Source organism: Sparus aurata, chromosome 4, assembly GCF_900880675.1.
Source record: "Sparus aurata chromosome 4, fSpaAur1.1, whole genome shotgun sequence".
In the NCBI taxonomy this organism is placed as follows: Eukaryota; Metazoa; Chordata; class Actinopteri; order Spariformes; family Sparidae; genus Sparus; species Sparus aurata.
The window spans coordinates 38,732,618-38,746,317 of NC_044190.1; the positions used below are offsets into that span (position 1 = coordinate 38,732,618).

The window sequence follows — 13,700 nt, forward strand, 5'->3', positions numbered from 1 at the left end:
ATGTAAATATTTATTAACATTCAGTAGAGTTTAAATATTACTGAAGTGAAGCTGACTGATACTTTACTCAGAGTCTGGATTTACTATATGTGAAGATGAGATCAGTGTCTTTCAACTGAAACAACTCCATTTATAATGAAATCTTTATTGTTGTTCACCGTTATAAAATCGCAGGTAAGAAACTACATGTGGCATACACATACAAGATACTACATGAACAACAAGGCACCTTATTATCAAAGAGTCATTTGCAAGTATACAACGTGAAAAAGCAACAGGAATCTGAAAGAGGAAACGTTCAGGTCGTTTGTTTCAGGCAGGAACCAGAAGAAGACGTTTTCTGTGCGCTGCTCTTTGGCTTTAATCTGCGTCCTCACACTCGTTACTGGGCTGATGGAGCTGACTGATGCTGGCCTCTTCCTCTTTCTCGCTCTGAGGTGATTCAGCAGGCGCTTCAGAGTCTTTGTGTGGCTGCTCGCTGGGCTCTTGTGTGCTGCTGCTGCTGCTGGTTGGCTTCAGGTCCAAATCCTCCATCATCTCCTCGTCCTGATTTTCAGACGTGTTGAGGACGTTTGCAGATGAGACGGACGTCGGTTCTTCTGCTGACGTGGTCGGCTCAACCGTCTGTGAGTCTGAAGGATCTGCAGGGCGGCAGTGTAACGTTCAATTAAACTACAATCCACTGAAATGTAATTAATCTAATTGTATCTACTGTGTTTCAGATGTGTGAGGTAGATTTCTCTTTGTGAAGGTCGAATCTTTTTCCGTCTCTGAGCAGATGAAATGCGTCTCACCTGTCTGCTGCTGCTGCTGCTGGCGGGCGAGCTTCCTCTCCAGAGCTCGCTGTCTGTTCAGCTCCATGCGTTTACGCTGCTCCTCGGTCAGAGACGGAGCAGCTGGGGAGGAGGAAGGAGCTGGAGAGGGAGAAGGTGGGGCGGCTGGAGCCGGGGTGGAGTGGACCGGCGCTGGCAGGTCGTTTGGAAAAACTGTGCTGTTGAACGGATCTGGATCCCCGAAGACGTGCGATTCAGGAGCTGCTGCTTCTTCAACTAAACAATGAGTCACAGAATCCTCCTTTTACAGTCAATTTAAACCTCGTTCGCTCTCATAGGATTACTATTTTATGTGTCAAGGATCCGTCTCACAAAGGAATTAACAATGGTGGAAAAATATTTGTATTGTCATGTCTTACCATTATCCATGTAGTCCTCGTGTGTCAGCGGCATGTCCAGTCGGATCCGTTTCAGACACGTCTGCAGACAGAAAAAGGCAGAAAAGTTACAAACACTGCGCTTTGCAATACAAGCACATTTCATTAAACATTCAGCTGAACTTCCTCGTCCCACCTGCACTTCTTTCTTCTTGCCGAGTTTCTCCACTTTGTCAATAAACTCCTCAAACTGCAGTTTCGGATACAGCCTGTGGGCCCAGTTCTCCATCTTATGCATCAGCTGCCGCAGGTCCTCCGCCTGGTCGGACAAAACACACAAACACCCCGAAATGTGGATAATCTGATGGAGTACCGTCAACATGAACTCCTCCACAGTCACCTGTCTGCTGTCTGCTCTCACCTCGTGTCCTTTGCCTTTGAAACGGACGTCATCAAACAGTGTTCGCAGAGCTGGAAGCCCTCTGTCTGAGGTCAGCCTGGAGAAACAGAAGAACAACCATGGAGGACGGTGTCTAGACTCCTTTTTAAATCCTGCATTATATGAAACAGTGATGTCTGAAGTACCTGTTAGAGTCCAGTTTGGGCTGCGGCCTCTTCACTCCTTTCCTTTTAGCAGCAGGAACCTCATCCAGCTTGGACACGTCGCCATTTTCCTCGTCTGCATAACCACATCACGTGACAACAGGACAGGAGGTCAACATGACGACAGTCACAGAAAACCTTCAGCAGGGCGGGTTGGGAGCAAATGAAGACTAAACTGCATCTCAAAGTGTTACAAACAGCTTCTCACCATTTCCAAAGGGGTCTCCTTCATCCTGTCCTCCCTGGCCCGGGGACTGAGGTGGTGGGAGAGGAGGGAAAGCTTCATCCTCCAGGCCGTCGTAGTCACCGAGTTCTAGTGGGCCACGCATGGTGTGTAGCTCCTGGAAGGAAAATATAAAACCTGGATCCGTCAATATCAACGCTAAAAGCAATGAGTTCTTGTTAATTTAACTATTTTTTGGCAGATTACAGAGCTACACATTTTGTTTTTCTAGGAGCCTATCATTCACTTTGCTTAAGATCTGAAAACCTCCTCCAGGTCAGGTCACACACGTTCATCAGCGTTGTTAAAAGCACCCAAAGGTGATTCTTGAATAAAAGTAAAGATATTGTGCTAAAATATTAATGTACTGTACTGTACATGTCAAAAGTATGTTTTAGCATTAATATATTAAAAGTACAAGAAGTATAAATATATTTACATGTACTTTTACATACAGTAAACAATGGATAGACTGATTTTCAGATTCAATGTTGAACATTTTTTTGATTATCTGTAAATCAGCTGGTTGTCAATAAAATATATTAATTTCAGAATCCATTATTTTGTCTCTGATGCAGCATGTCATCGGTCAAAACAAATGTAGTTGAGTAGAAGTACAACTTTTGCCTCCAAAATGAAGTAATGTGTATTTACTGAGTAGCATAAAATGTAAATAATCAAGTAAAGCATCTCAAATGTAGTACAGTACTTGAGTAATATACTTAGTTACTTTTCACCAGTGATGGTCATGTTGCAGCATTTTCATATTTCAGTAGCTTTGAGTTAAATTGGTGTTGACATGAATTTTATTTTCATTATCAGGTATGAATATCGGCCCTGATATATCGGTCGCCATCACTGTTTACCTCCACTCACAGTCGGTATCGGCCATGAGTGGACAGATATCGGTCGAGCACAGCGTCATCAGCAGAAGGCGGTAAACTCAATAATGGCCAAAACACAAAGAGTGAAGACAGAATGTCCTCCTGTCATACAAGAGACAAACACGAGCTGGACAGACTGTGTGAGCGGGACATCCACGTCTCTGTCTGACCGTTGGATGAATCTGACTCCATGTTGGAGAAACGTTTATAGATGTAAAGACGAGCTAACACCGCTGCTAAGCTAACGACGAGCTGCCGGGTAAGAACGTTAGCTAACCAGTTAACATGTAAACTAGCTGCTGTCAGCGAAACGGTGAAACGTTACGAGTCAACTGGAACCGAACAGACACCAACATGACGACAGTTTCTGTAAGAAAACACTGTAGTTCAAACTAAAAGTCAGAAAACTGTCCCACCTGTCAGCAGCTGTCCGCAGGAGGAGCACGAAGCGGCGGCAAGCTAGCGACATCCACATCCGGTACAAAGTATGTCCTTCAAAATAAAGTCCAGCGGACATTAGTCAAAAATAAAAGCAGTTTTATTTTAATGACTGTGTGAAGAAGATAAAACAATAACAAACCGAGTGTTCATACTGAAATGAGAGCAGCAAGAATTGTAAACATAACGCTGGAATATTATGTAGGCGTTAATATGGAAGTGATTCAGAAATATTTCAAAGTAAAGGTGGTGGGGCTTCTCTTTTATTAACATGTCAGTAAAGATTATTCATATATGTATATATTATGTTAAAGTATTAGTCTCTAAATAAGTGACAATCTACAACATAATGTTTTAAAACGTTCTTACAGTGTTTCTCTGCAAAGATAAAACTGAAACATGGTCAGAAACTTCAACAACTACCGTATACAGCACACAATGTAAGTTTTGAATTAATAAAACAAGTGTTAAGTGTCTATTTTCAGTGAATTTGAAGTTGGACCATGTAAGACTACATGATGTGGACTTATTGTGGGCAGTTGCAGCTCATCTGCAGGTTTATGAGGCGACACAGAAAATAAATAAAATGTGATCAGACTCCGAGAGGTTAATGACAGAAGCACTGTAACCTTTCAAAAAAGCCCAAATCCTGTCAGTACTCCTTAAATTTGACAGTTTGTGGACCAAAAATACAATTTAAAAAATGTGATTTAGTATTTTTCCAGCTGACATGTGTCATGTGGCATTGTGGTGTGGCGGTACCGACAGTAAAATGCTTACAGGCCAGTCGGACTTGCATAAGAATATAACAAAAAACATCTAGGAGGGGATGCCCAGTGTCTGCTACTTGGACAATCAACCAATAAACAACGCCTCTTCCAGGTGTAACAAGCAACAAGCATTTCCTCAGGGAAATAAAATGTCAAACTGAAGGTGTAACGGGTCGTCACGTTTCAAGGAGTTCAAGAATAAACACAGTTTCCTCACTAGACTGACGTGGAACAGACCCGAGTTTCTGTCTGGTCTCATGGGACGAGGTTCTCAGTGAGTCAGGGTCAGATCCAGAATGAGGGTCAGAACCACCTGGGTGTCGTTCCCCACCTCTTTTAAGCCTTCACAATAAGGGCATCGTCACACCCTGATTGGCTGAGAGGGAAATGACCCCAGCTGCTTCCACTCCTCCATCAGGAGTCAGTCACTCCACCTGCACACAGCTGATCTGAATCACCTGCAGTCGGTCCAGAGAGGTTCTGAAAATCAGCCCAACACAAAAAGAGATAGGAAGTCTCAAACATTGGGACTGTGACAGTGGAGAGAGCAAGATGAAATGTACAGACATTAAAATGTACAAGTTGAATAAATAAAACGACAATGTGAAGTCGTTCTGAGTGTGCAGCGGGCTGCGGTTCAGGTGCTCATGACCTTTGGAACACACAGTTAGAGTGCTTTTGAGTTTTGTTTGAGTTCCGTCTTCAAAAACCTCCTAAAACAGATAAATAGAATAAACTAATAAAACATGTGAAATCATGGAGCAGCTTTCTTGTGAAGGCAGTTTGACTTGTTGTAGCTCCTCATAAATCAACCGTATGTCAGCAGAGGAAATATCAGAGCAAAACATTCTCAGTCAATAATCAGCACCGTTTAATTCATAAAATGTTTTTAATTGAAGTTTGTGATCCACAGAGAGTACAACACTTTATCTCCATCACTCCTTTATTCATGATTTTACAAACGTGTTGACAGTAAACCTTCTCCTCTCTGCAGTTAGCTTGAGTAGCTCGTAAAACTACTTCAAAAACCACACAAGACCAGTTTGTTAAATAATAAAAATAATAATATACCAAGCTTGAATTCATTCTTGAAGAGTGGCGACAGTTACCAGCTAGTTCGACTCAATGACAACCTGAAAAAAGTGTTTATTCAAACAGAACAGCAGGACAGTTAAATCAACAAGATGCTCTCGACACGATAAAGTTTACAGCTTCGAAGTCACTCTCAGATTCAGTGTGTGTGTGTGTGTGTGTGTGTGTGTGTGTGTTCAGAGGCGTCCACGCAGCAGGAACATGAGGAAGACGGCGCTGAGGAGGATGCAGAGCGTGCACACGGTGGGAACCACGATCTCTGTCACCATCTCCATGTGGCCAATCAACGGATCTGAAACACAGGACAGGAAACGTGAGTCACAGTTAAGGATCAATAGATGTGTTTTATTCATTATTAATAATCACGTAGCCTGATAACTGATCTTTGCACAGAAGGTGTTAACATGATGGAATGTAATAAAGAACTTTTATTTAGTCGGTCAGACGTAACGTAGCTGCTGACTACAGACACACTCATGACGTCGTGACACTGTTACGTGTTGGGAAGTTGTTTGTTGGAGTAAACAACATGTGTAACGTTGTGATCCGACCCGCTCACTGACGTTACACACTGCAGAAACAAGTGACAGAGACGCTGTTCACCCTGTTACACACTGAACCTTCAACAAGGTCCTGAAGACAACGTTTTATTGTGAAAAAGTGACATAATGTTGCTGGAAAAATCTTCTGTGCACGCTGAAATCTCAAATAAAAGTGTTGAATCTTATAGACGCATTTTATTTCTTTATGCATTTTATTATTCCTTCATTTATTTGCTGTGATTTACTCTTCAAACTCAGAGATGTTTCTACACTTTCGAGAAAAGTTCAAAGTCTTTTATAAATTGAATACGTTAAAAGAAAATTTAAGCAGTTTTAAGAAATGGATCTACATGTTCGGATCGTATCAAACAAACCAATCTGAAATATGGAAACTGAAGAAGCTCCATCTGCTGAGAAACACCATCAGAGAGACGTGTGACAGCGATGTTCTGCTTTTTCCAAGTTCAAGATTTGGTGATAAAACTTAACATTAAAGACATTAGTTGTAATCTCTAAAAATGAATGAATATCTTTAAATATATCTCTCTTATTCTAGAGGTGTTTTAATGTTTATGTCGGTGGATAAGAAGCTAATTTAATTTATTCTTGTGTACTTTTACAATCATCAGATGTTTTAAATGTAAAATCTTAATCTGCAAAGCTGCTGTGAGATGTAATAAAGTAAAGTCCAGTATCTGACTGGCGTTGAGGTAAAAACACCCTGTTTGCAGATTCATGTCACTCAGAAATGGATCAACTTTTGTACCTAAACTTCATCATGCACTGGCCAAGCCTTTTGCATCCCTGCATGTTCCTGATTTCCCTGGGATTTTCTTCTAGCTGGAGGGGCAAAACAAAGAAAAATCCCTGTTAGATAGCAGAATAACAAGCTGGAGACAGACTTTTCCTTTGTTTGGCCCCACCTAGCTCATCACAACCTACTACACACTTTACAACACTGTGTCACACTGACCTGCAGCCAGGAGCTGGTTACTGGAGGAGCAGGTCTCCACAGCTTTCCTCTTCCAGCTCTCCACCTGAAACAATCAGACGAAACGTCAACATGTAAACATTCAGCTGCGGAGAGGATTTTAAAGTAGAGGTGGTTGTTAGAGTTCACCTCTCTCTGGTTGGGGAAGCCGTTAGAGCTGATGATGCGTTTATAGAACTGGACCGAGGCCTTCGGGTAGCGCGGTTTGTTTTTGCTCCTGAAGTCCACGTAGTAGAGTCCGAACCTCTCGGAGAATCCTTCATCCCACTCGAAGTTGTCGAGGAGAGACCAGGCTGTGTATCCCTTCACATTCACTCCGTCCTTCAGCGCTGAGAGTCGAACCAAACAAAGAAAACATGTAAAAACACGTGTTTGATTGATCTCTCAACTCTCAGTGACTCAAATATGAAGCAGACGGTAAAATCACCTTTGAGCATTTCATTAATGTAGTCTTTGAAGTACTTCATCCTCCAGTCGTCACACAGGTCGGTGCACTGCATTTTCTCCGACACGCCGTTTTCTGTCACGTATATCATCGGGTTTCCGTACTGAGTCTGTGACAGAGATGTGACATTCAGGAGTGGTCGTCTACATTCAGATACTGTGTGATCGTATCATTAATAACTCATTTTTACTTGTACAAGACGGTTTTGGTGGTTTTATGTTTGTGTCTGTTGAGTTTGAACAGTGACAAACGATGATAAAATGACTGTTTCTGTAAATGGAGTCTGGTGGATTTGTGGAGAGCAACACAGTGACTGTTTCTGGTAAAACAAAAAGGATTTTACTCTTTAACAAAAAATTAGGGGTTCAAAATGAAATATTGATATTGTGTTAATGCACCTTAATGCTGCATACCACCAACATAAAGGGAAGAAGAAGGATAACAAGATGCAGCAACTAGCTAGCTTCTACCACAGCTGCCGCCAGGAACAACGTCTTTGAAAACAACCCAGTGCGACCTGTTACTGTACAATTAAAATCTAACATTTTTTACTTTATGTGTAGAAAAACGTCTTTTCACCATCAGCAGACAGTCAGGCTGTAACCATGTTATCAACGGCATGACAGGGTAACACAAACTCAGTGCTTCAGCAACATTAACTGCACCAGACTCGAGTCGGGTTTCCAACAAAAACAAATTTCAGGTCAGGCTACTCGTTCTGACTTCGGCAACTGACTCTTGTTCACATGCTCCACAAGGCCGAAGCAATATTGGACGATCCAGATAACTTTACACCCGGTAGGTCAAGCTTTTTTGGCTTAATGTACCACTGAGCAGCTTTCAAAGAGATTAAGGGGAACCACCCTCAACCCTATATCCAACAGAAACCTACGTATCTATTTTATTTGTGTGGTGTACCTTCACAAAGTTCAGCAGGCGTCTGAAGCCCCAGGGAACAGAGTAGAGCCACTCTGATCCAGGATCAGGCCACTGCGGGTCAACCAGCTCAGCCAGGTCGCGATCTGAGAAGTAGCTGTCTCCGAGGCCTGATGGGTAATTCTTCATGGTGACGTAGCGAGTGGTGAAATGTCCGAGGCCCAAAAAGTCGCAGGTTCCCTTGATGTAACTCTTCTCCTGAGGTGAGAAGACGGGCAGCCGTGAAGCTCCCAGGCCCTGCTGGCCACTCTTCCTGCCTGGAGGGGAAAGTTCAGGTTCAGCTCGCCCAACGAGACACTTTTTCATCTTTCTGATGTCACATTTGTCTCAGATATCATATAAATGGTCTCAGTTGACCGAGACGTACCGACATAATCTTTCATAACCTGGGGGTAGTCTCCATTAAAGATGGGAGTTGCGAACCATCCCATGTAGAACTGGATGTATCTCTCTGCTGCTTCGATGTCCCTCTGGTTGGTGATGTCCACGGGCTCCCCCCAGTCAGCCGTTAGCGAGATCCCAACCAGACCTGGACGCACACAAAAACGTAACTGTCCAGCGTGACTTCAATCACAAAAATACCAAAGTGAAACCAAACTGTGCACGCAGGGTTTATTTGTACCTTTCTGTTTGCTTCTCCACTGCATGTCGTACGTGTGCCAGACTTTGGCGTGAGCCTGTTTCAGAGACAGAAAGGCAGCGTCACGTTGATATCTGTCTTCTTTAGTGGACATTTTCAGAAGCAGGACATTATCAAAGACACAGGAGTCCCAGTCTGAGTTTTACTAGCCCACAATGAACACTTACCCACCAACGTATGCCTTCTCTGCATCATGTATTTACCCTGTATCTTTTTCTTGCCAAATGCTTAATGAGGGATTCAAATTTGCCTCCCAGTTCATGTTAATTCTGGTGAAGGATTTGTAGGTTTTGTAGCTGAGTACAAGGAAATGATCAGGGTCGAAAGTAGAGCTTGACTGATATTCGACAAAGACATCAAATGAAGGCGGATATTTTACAGTTTAACATACACACTTCTAACCTGCAGCCAGCTTATTTACACCGGATGAAATCCACACTGTAGCTGCTCAGCTAAAAAGCGTTGGAGCACCTCATCTGAAGCAGCAGAATGAGGCTGTAAATAACCGCTTTTCAAAGAAACATAAAATGGCTCCATACAGCTCGTCCATTGTCTCCAGAAGCCCTGAAATTATTTTGAAAAGACTTTATTTATACCTTTGTCACGTCGAGCTTGTATAAATATCTTTTCCTAACCTTAACCAAACTGCTCTCGTTGCCTGAACCTCCTGGATGCAAACTCCTGATTCTGATGTTCTAGTCTTGCTAATTGTACACCCACCATCCTCCCCGACCTCCCTCTGACTCACAGTTTGCAGTAGGGGTGGGTATTGGCAAGAACCTCACGATACGATACGTATCACGATACTTTGGTCACGATACGATACGTATCACGATACTTTGGTCACGTTACGATACGTATCACGATACTTTGGTCGCAATACGATACGTATCACGATATCACGATTTTGCGATATAAATAAAGATGAAAACACAAGTACCTGTATATGTACATCAGATGATATTGATCAGCGGACAAATTGAGTCAAAACTATTTCATTCAAAACAGCCTCTCCATTTTATTAATTCCCATGAAATATTCTCTTTGTCCAGCTCGTTGTTCGTGCTATCTCTCTTAACTTTGCAGCCAAAGTGCTTCCAAACGTCAACTTTAAATTGGATGGCGTTGTTAACTTGCCATCCATTTTGCAAAGACCTCAGCCACTCTCTCTACTACAGAAATACACCCGCCGCACAGCAGAGTCGCTCTTCGGCGATATATCGATATTTGGAGTTGAAAAATCGATATTGTATTGGGCGGCAAAGTATCGCGATATATTGCCGTATCAATGTTTTTGCCCAGCCCTAGTTTGCAGACCTGTTATAGAAAAGTGCCACAGGTACTAAAGATGTCCTGCTGAGAGGCACAACAACAATTTCATGTCCAAGTACACAGACTGATAAAGTGCCTTGGTAAAGTGTTTGTTACTGGGTTTGTAATCGAGCCTCAGCACAACCATGACGACACCAAACTGGACCCAAACCATCATCTCTGGATCGTCTTACCTTGATGATGTGGTGAGCAGCTTTGTACGCTCCTGTTCCCTTCAGCTTCAGTCCGGGTGCATGTTCCCCTGTTTCATATCCCTCCACAGCAATGGACTGAAACACAAGACAACACAGTCACTGCATCTGTTGACAGGACAGTGAACGCACCGTCCCTCCTCACCCTGACGTACCCACGGGTTGTTGAAGGTGATCCAGTACTTCACTCTGTTTCCAAATCGTTCGAAGCACAAGTTGGCGAAGTCGTTGAAGTGGTTCACCATGCTGCCGTTCTGCCAGCCGCCGTACTTCTCCTGCAGGAGCTGCAGAGTGAATCTGTGTTATTGACCACTCTGTAGCTTCCAGTCAGCAAATGAAACCCCCAGAGCGTTGTGAGTTTGAGTCTCACCTGCGGTAAATCCCAGTGGTACAACGTAACAATGGGTGTGATCTTGTTCTCCAGCAGCATGTTGATCAGGTCGTCATAATATTTGATTCCTTTCTCGTTGATGTGTTCATCTGAAAGAGTTAAAGGTGAATGACAAAGTTCATTTCAATACTCACTGTCATGAAATATAAGATGACACCATTTAGGGCTGTGTCAGTAATCTTTTTGTTTTTTTTATATATTGATAATTTGTTTGGTATCTTAAAACATTAAAAAGAGTGATAACCATAACTCATCAAAGCCTAAGATGACGTTGTTACAGTGCTTGTTTTTTTCAACCAACAGTCAAAAACCCAAAAGTATTTGATGTGCAACGATGTAGAAGAGACAAATGCAGCAAATAAAGATAAACGTCATTTTCTGGTGACAATTTCAGCACTGATTTCAATTACGAGTGAAAGAAATGAGTAATTAAGAAAAAACTGAATGGTAAGAAATTAAATTCCTCCCACAGATTGAAACTGACAAACACAAATAGATCATAAAATGAATTTTTTTAAAGTCAGGCATGTGGTTACTTTTCAGTCCGCTCGGTAAAATCCTCGGCCAGGAGATGGAGAAACGATAGTGATTCAACTTCATGTCCTTCATCAAGGAAATGTCGTCCTGAGAGACAAAAGGCAGAAAACATCTTTTAAATGGATCCACTTAGCTGTAAAGACAAAACAGAGACGGCTGCTGCAGCTTCAGCTCTGATTTTTAAATCTGATAGTTTGATTAACTGCTAGTCTGTGAACTGTAACTCTCATAAACTGAGCGGTGCCCGTGTGATTCAGTGGAGACATGACAGGAGTCGCTATTCTGAGACGTCCTCGTCAGATGGTGGAAAACAAACATATGCATATTTATCTAAATCAACATACAATATCAGAAAACAACCGGGGAATATACAGTAACATTAAATATTGTTTAATATTCAACCTGATTCACTTGTAGCGTCTCCTCTTAAATGTAAAGATCAGCTCTCCAACTGTATATTTTGGTTATTTTAAAGTGATGACGAGAAACTTTCAGTTGTTGTGGATTCTAGCGGCTCCTTTGGAGAAAAGCTGTACGACACCAGCGCCTGCTGTTGTAAAGTGCGTACATTTGTTTTGGAAGCGCGTGACGGAGAGATCGCAATGATGTTATGTATTTATATGTGACTTTATAAGAGATATATGTGATCGGACCCGAGCAGAGGCATTAATAATAACAGCAGTCGGCTCGCTGATGGTCTCGTTTGATCTTACAGGTCATTTATAATTATCAGAGGAATCAGAGACTGATTCATAAACACTGAAAAGTCCCTTATAGTAGAAGTATTTTGACATTTGGAGAAACATGCCTGCTGGCTTTCTTTCCAAGAGTTAGATGAGAACTTGTCTTCCACTCTGGAGGCAGGAAGTGATCCTCTAAAATGATGCACAGGACATCTTGAGAGTTTCAATTTGATGAAAGGTGTCGCCATTAAGAACATAGACGTGAATTTTTCACTCAGCTTCAATGAAACGCTGGAATGTGCTGAACAGAAAAACTGTCCTGACCTAAAACATAATTTAAAACTATGACAAACACAAACATATAAACATCACATCAAACTTCATTTCAAGACTTTCTCTGCCTCTTTCTTCCAGAGAGGAGCTGAATTTTCATTGGATGTTACCTTGTATTTGTAGTAGCCCTCACACGAGGAGTCTCCCGTGTCATTGGAGAATATTTTCCCCTTCTTGCGGGCAAACGCATCCCAGATGCTCATTCCTTTTCCATCGATGTTCCAAGCTCCCTCAGTCTGGTAGGCAGAGCTGCCGGCTCCCCAGGAGAACCCTGCAGAGGAAGACAAAACACGGGATGAATCTCATCTCGTGTTTACTCTGGTGACCGTTCTGTGGTCAGTCTGTCCTACCTGTTGGGAAGGTGCCGTAGTAGAAGGACGATTTTTCATTCTTGGTCCAGTCGAAGTCGTCACTGGCGGACACACACAGCACCAGTGCGAGCACATGGTACAGCCTCAGGATGCACCGCTGCAGCATCGTGGTCTTTGGCAAGGAGCTCACTGTCTTCAGTTACACCTGGAGGACGACAAACACCCAGTTTGATCACTGATTTCACATCTATAATCCAAAACACGTCACAGCAGCTGCACAACTCCGTTTCCTGTCAGTCTACCCTGAGAGGACCGATCAGAGAACATACAAAGATTCCGAAACTCACGCAGAGGTGTCAGCAGGTATCCACAGGTTTTGAGTAAAACCATCCTAACTCAAAGCCCAAACCTCAGGATCATTTGTTAAATATCCAGTGAAAAAACAGCCAGTCATGATCAGACCTCACAGATAAAAAGGAAGAATCTAGTTTCATTTCAGCCAGCTGTAGGACACACTGACACAAAACGCTATCACAGACAGAAAGTAAGCCAGCTTGTCCAGCACCGTCAGGATGAGCGACATGTCAGGCTGCTGTTGATCTCCAGATAACCAAGATTAAAAACAAGTACAAGTGGGTAAAAAAGTAAAGTTGTCTGAGAGTCCTCCTTGCCAAAGCCTGTGCTGTTTCTCTCCCTACATCTGTCCCTTTGCTCGGTGTCCGTCTCAGCCACACAACCACATATAGATGTCTGACCTGCTGCATTTGTCTCCGCTGGAAACTGCTCCAAAATGCAAGAAACGTCCCCAAGCTTCTGGACCCGGTCACTGCTGCCCGCTGTCACCGGCAGGTTCACTGCCAACGTTACACAAACAAAACAGAGTGAAGCATCCAGGACATTTTCTGCTATTCATCAGCCCACCCCCCTGCACACACACACGCTCAATACCTCCATTTGAAGTCAGTGAAGTGGAAATGGAAATTTGCTGAGGCCAACAGATCTTTTGGAAAAAGACGGCAGTTTGTCACTGTAAGCAAAGTTAATGTTAGTGAGCCTGATGCATCTGCAGCCGATCGCCTGTCACTCGTGCATGGATTTATACTATAACACATACTGTGTACTGTATATAACACATACTACACACTGTATATAGCACATACTGTGTACTGTATATAACACATACTGTGTAGAGTATATAGCACATACTA

The 13,700-nt window shown here is 42.7% G+C and overlaps 2 protein-coding genes across 7 annotated transcripts in view; both read right to left on the minus strand.

Annotated features, from left to right (window-relative positions):
* lctla (lactase-like a) overlaps window positions 1-13,402 on the minus strand; it is a 28,079-nt gene extending 14,677 nt beyond the window's left edge. The window contains exons 1-15 of one of the 4 annotated variants that reach the window (XM_030414794.1): window positions 13,248-13,402; window positions 12,532-12,697; window positions 12,292-12,452; window positions 11,165-11,252; window positions 10,608-10,717; window positions 10,393-10,521; window positions 10,220-10,315; window positions 8,697-8,751; window positions 8,442-8,603; window positions 8,057-8,331; window positions 7,121-7,247; window positions 6,823-7,022; window positions 6,676-6,739; window positions 6,469-6,542; window positions 5,303-5,452 (exon numbers count right to left, since the gene is read on the minus strand). In XM_030414794.1, coding sequence (XP_030270654.1) covers window positions 6,469-6,542; window positions 6,676-6,739; window positions 6,823-7,022; window positions 7,121-7,247; window positions 8,057-8,331; window positions 8,442-8,603; window positions 8,697-8,751; window positions 10,220-10,315; window positions 10,393-10,521; window positions 10,608-10,717; window positions 11,165-11,252; window positions 12,292-12,452; window positions 12,532-12,658 — 1,668 coding nt within the window. In that variant the 5' untranslated portion in view covers window positions 12,659-12,697; window positions 13,248-13,402 and the 3' untranslated portion in view covers window positions 5,303-5,452. Of the gene's footprint in view, window positions 1-4,938; window positions 5,453-6,468; window positions 6,543-6,675; window positions 6,740-6,822; window positions 7,023-7,120; window positions 7,248-8,056; window positions 8,332-8,441; window positions 8,604-8,696; window positions 8,752-10,219; window positions 10,316-10,392; window positions 10,522-10,607; window positions 10,718-11,164; window positions 11,253-12,291; window positions 12,453-12,531; window positions 12,698-12,839; window positions 13,219-13,247 lie in introns of those variants that run through there. The other 3 variants (XM_030414792.1, XM_030414791.1, XM_030414793.1) reach the window with 3 other exon arrangements.
* On the minus strand, window positions 129-4,370 carry tipin (timeless interacting protein). Of its 3 annotated transcripts, none has more exons than XM_030414797.1 (9): window positions 4,286-4,370; window positions 3,277-3,352; window positions 1,962-2,094; window positions 1,736-1,829; window positions 1,572-1,647; window positions 1,347-1,469; window positions 1,193-1,253; window positions 795-1,046; window positions 129-641 (listed from the first exon to the last, which is right to left on the minus strand). In XM_030414797.1, the coding sequence occupies exons 3-9, from the start codon at window positions 2,080-2,082 to the stop codon at window positions 361-363; spliced, it is 1,008 nt and encodes a 335-aa protein (XP_030270657.1). In that variant the 5' UTR covers window positions 2,083-2,094; window positions 3,277-3,352; window positions 4,286-4,370; the 3' UTR covers window positions 129-360. The 3 variants fall into 3 exon arrangements, with proteins under 3 accessions (XP_030270657.1, XP_030270655.1, XP_030270656.1); XM_030414795.1 differs by having other exon boundaries at window positions 130-641; window positions 795-1,049; XM_030414796.1 differs by having other exon boundaries at window positions 130-641; window positions 795-1,049; window positions 4,306-4,324.
* Window positions 13,403-13,700: the final 298 nt, after the last annotated feature.

Bases quoted from the DNA above. Each gene is read 5' to 3' on its own strand.
- tipin (XM_030414795.1), bottom strand. From the start codon at position 2,082: ATGCGTGGCCCACTAGAACTCGGTGACTACGACGGCCTGGAGGATGAA. The intron at 1,648-1,735 runs GTACTTCAGACA...CTGTTTCTCCAG, and splicing joins CCCAAACTGGACTCTAACAG to GCTGACCTCAGACAGAGGGC. The intron at 1,254-1,346 runs GTGGGACGAGGA...TTCTGTCTGCAG, and splicing joins GCAAGAAGAAAGAAGTGCAG to ACGTGTCTGAAACGGATCCG.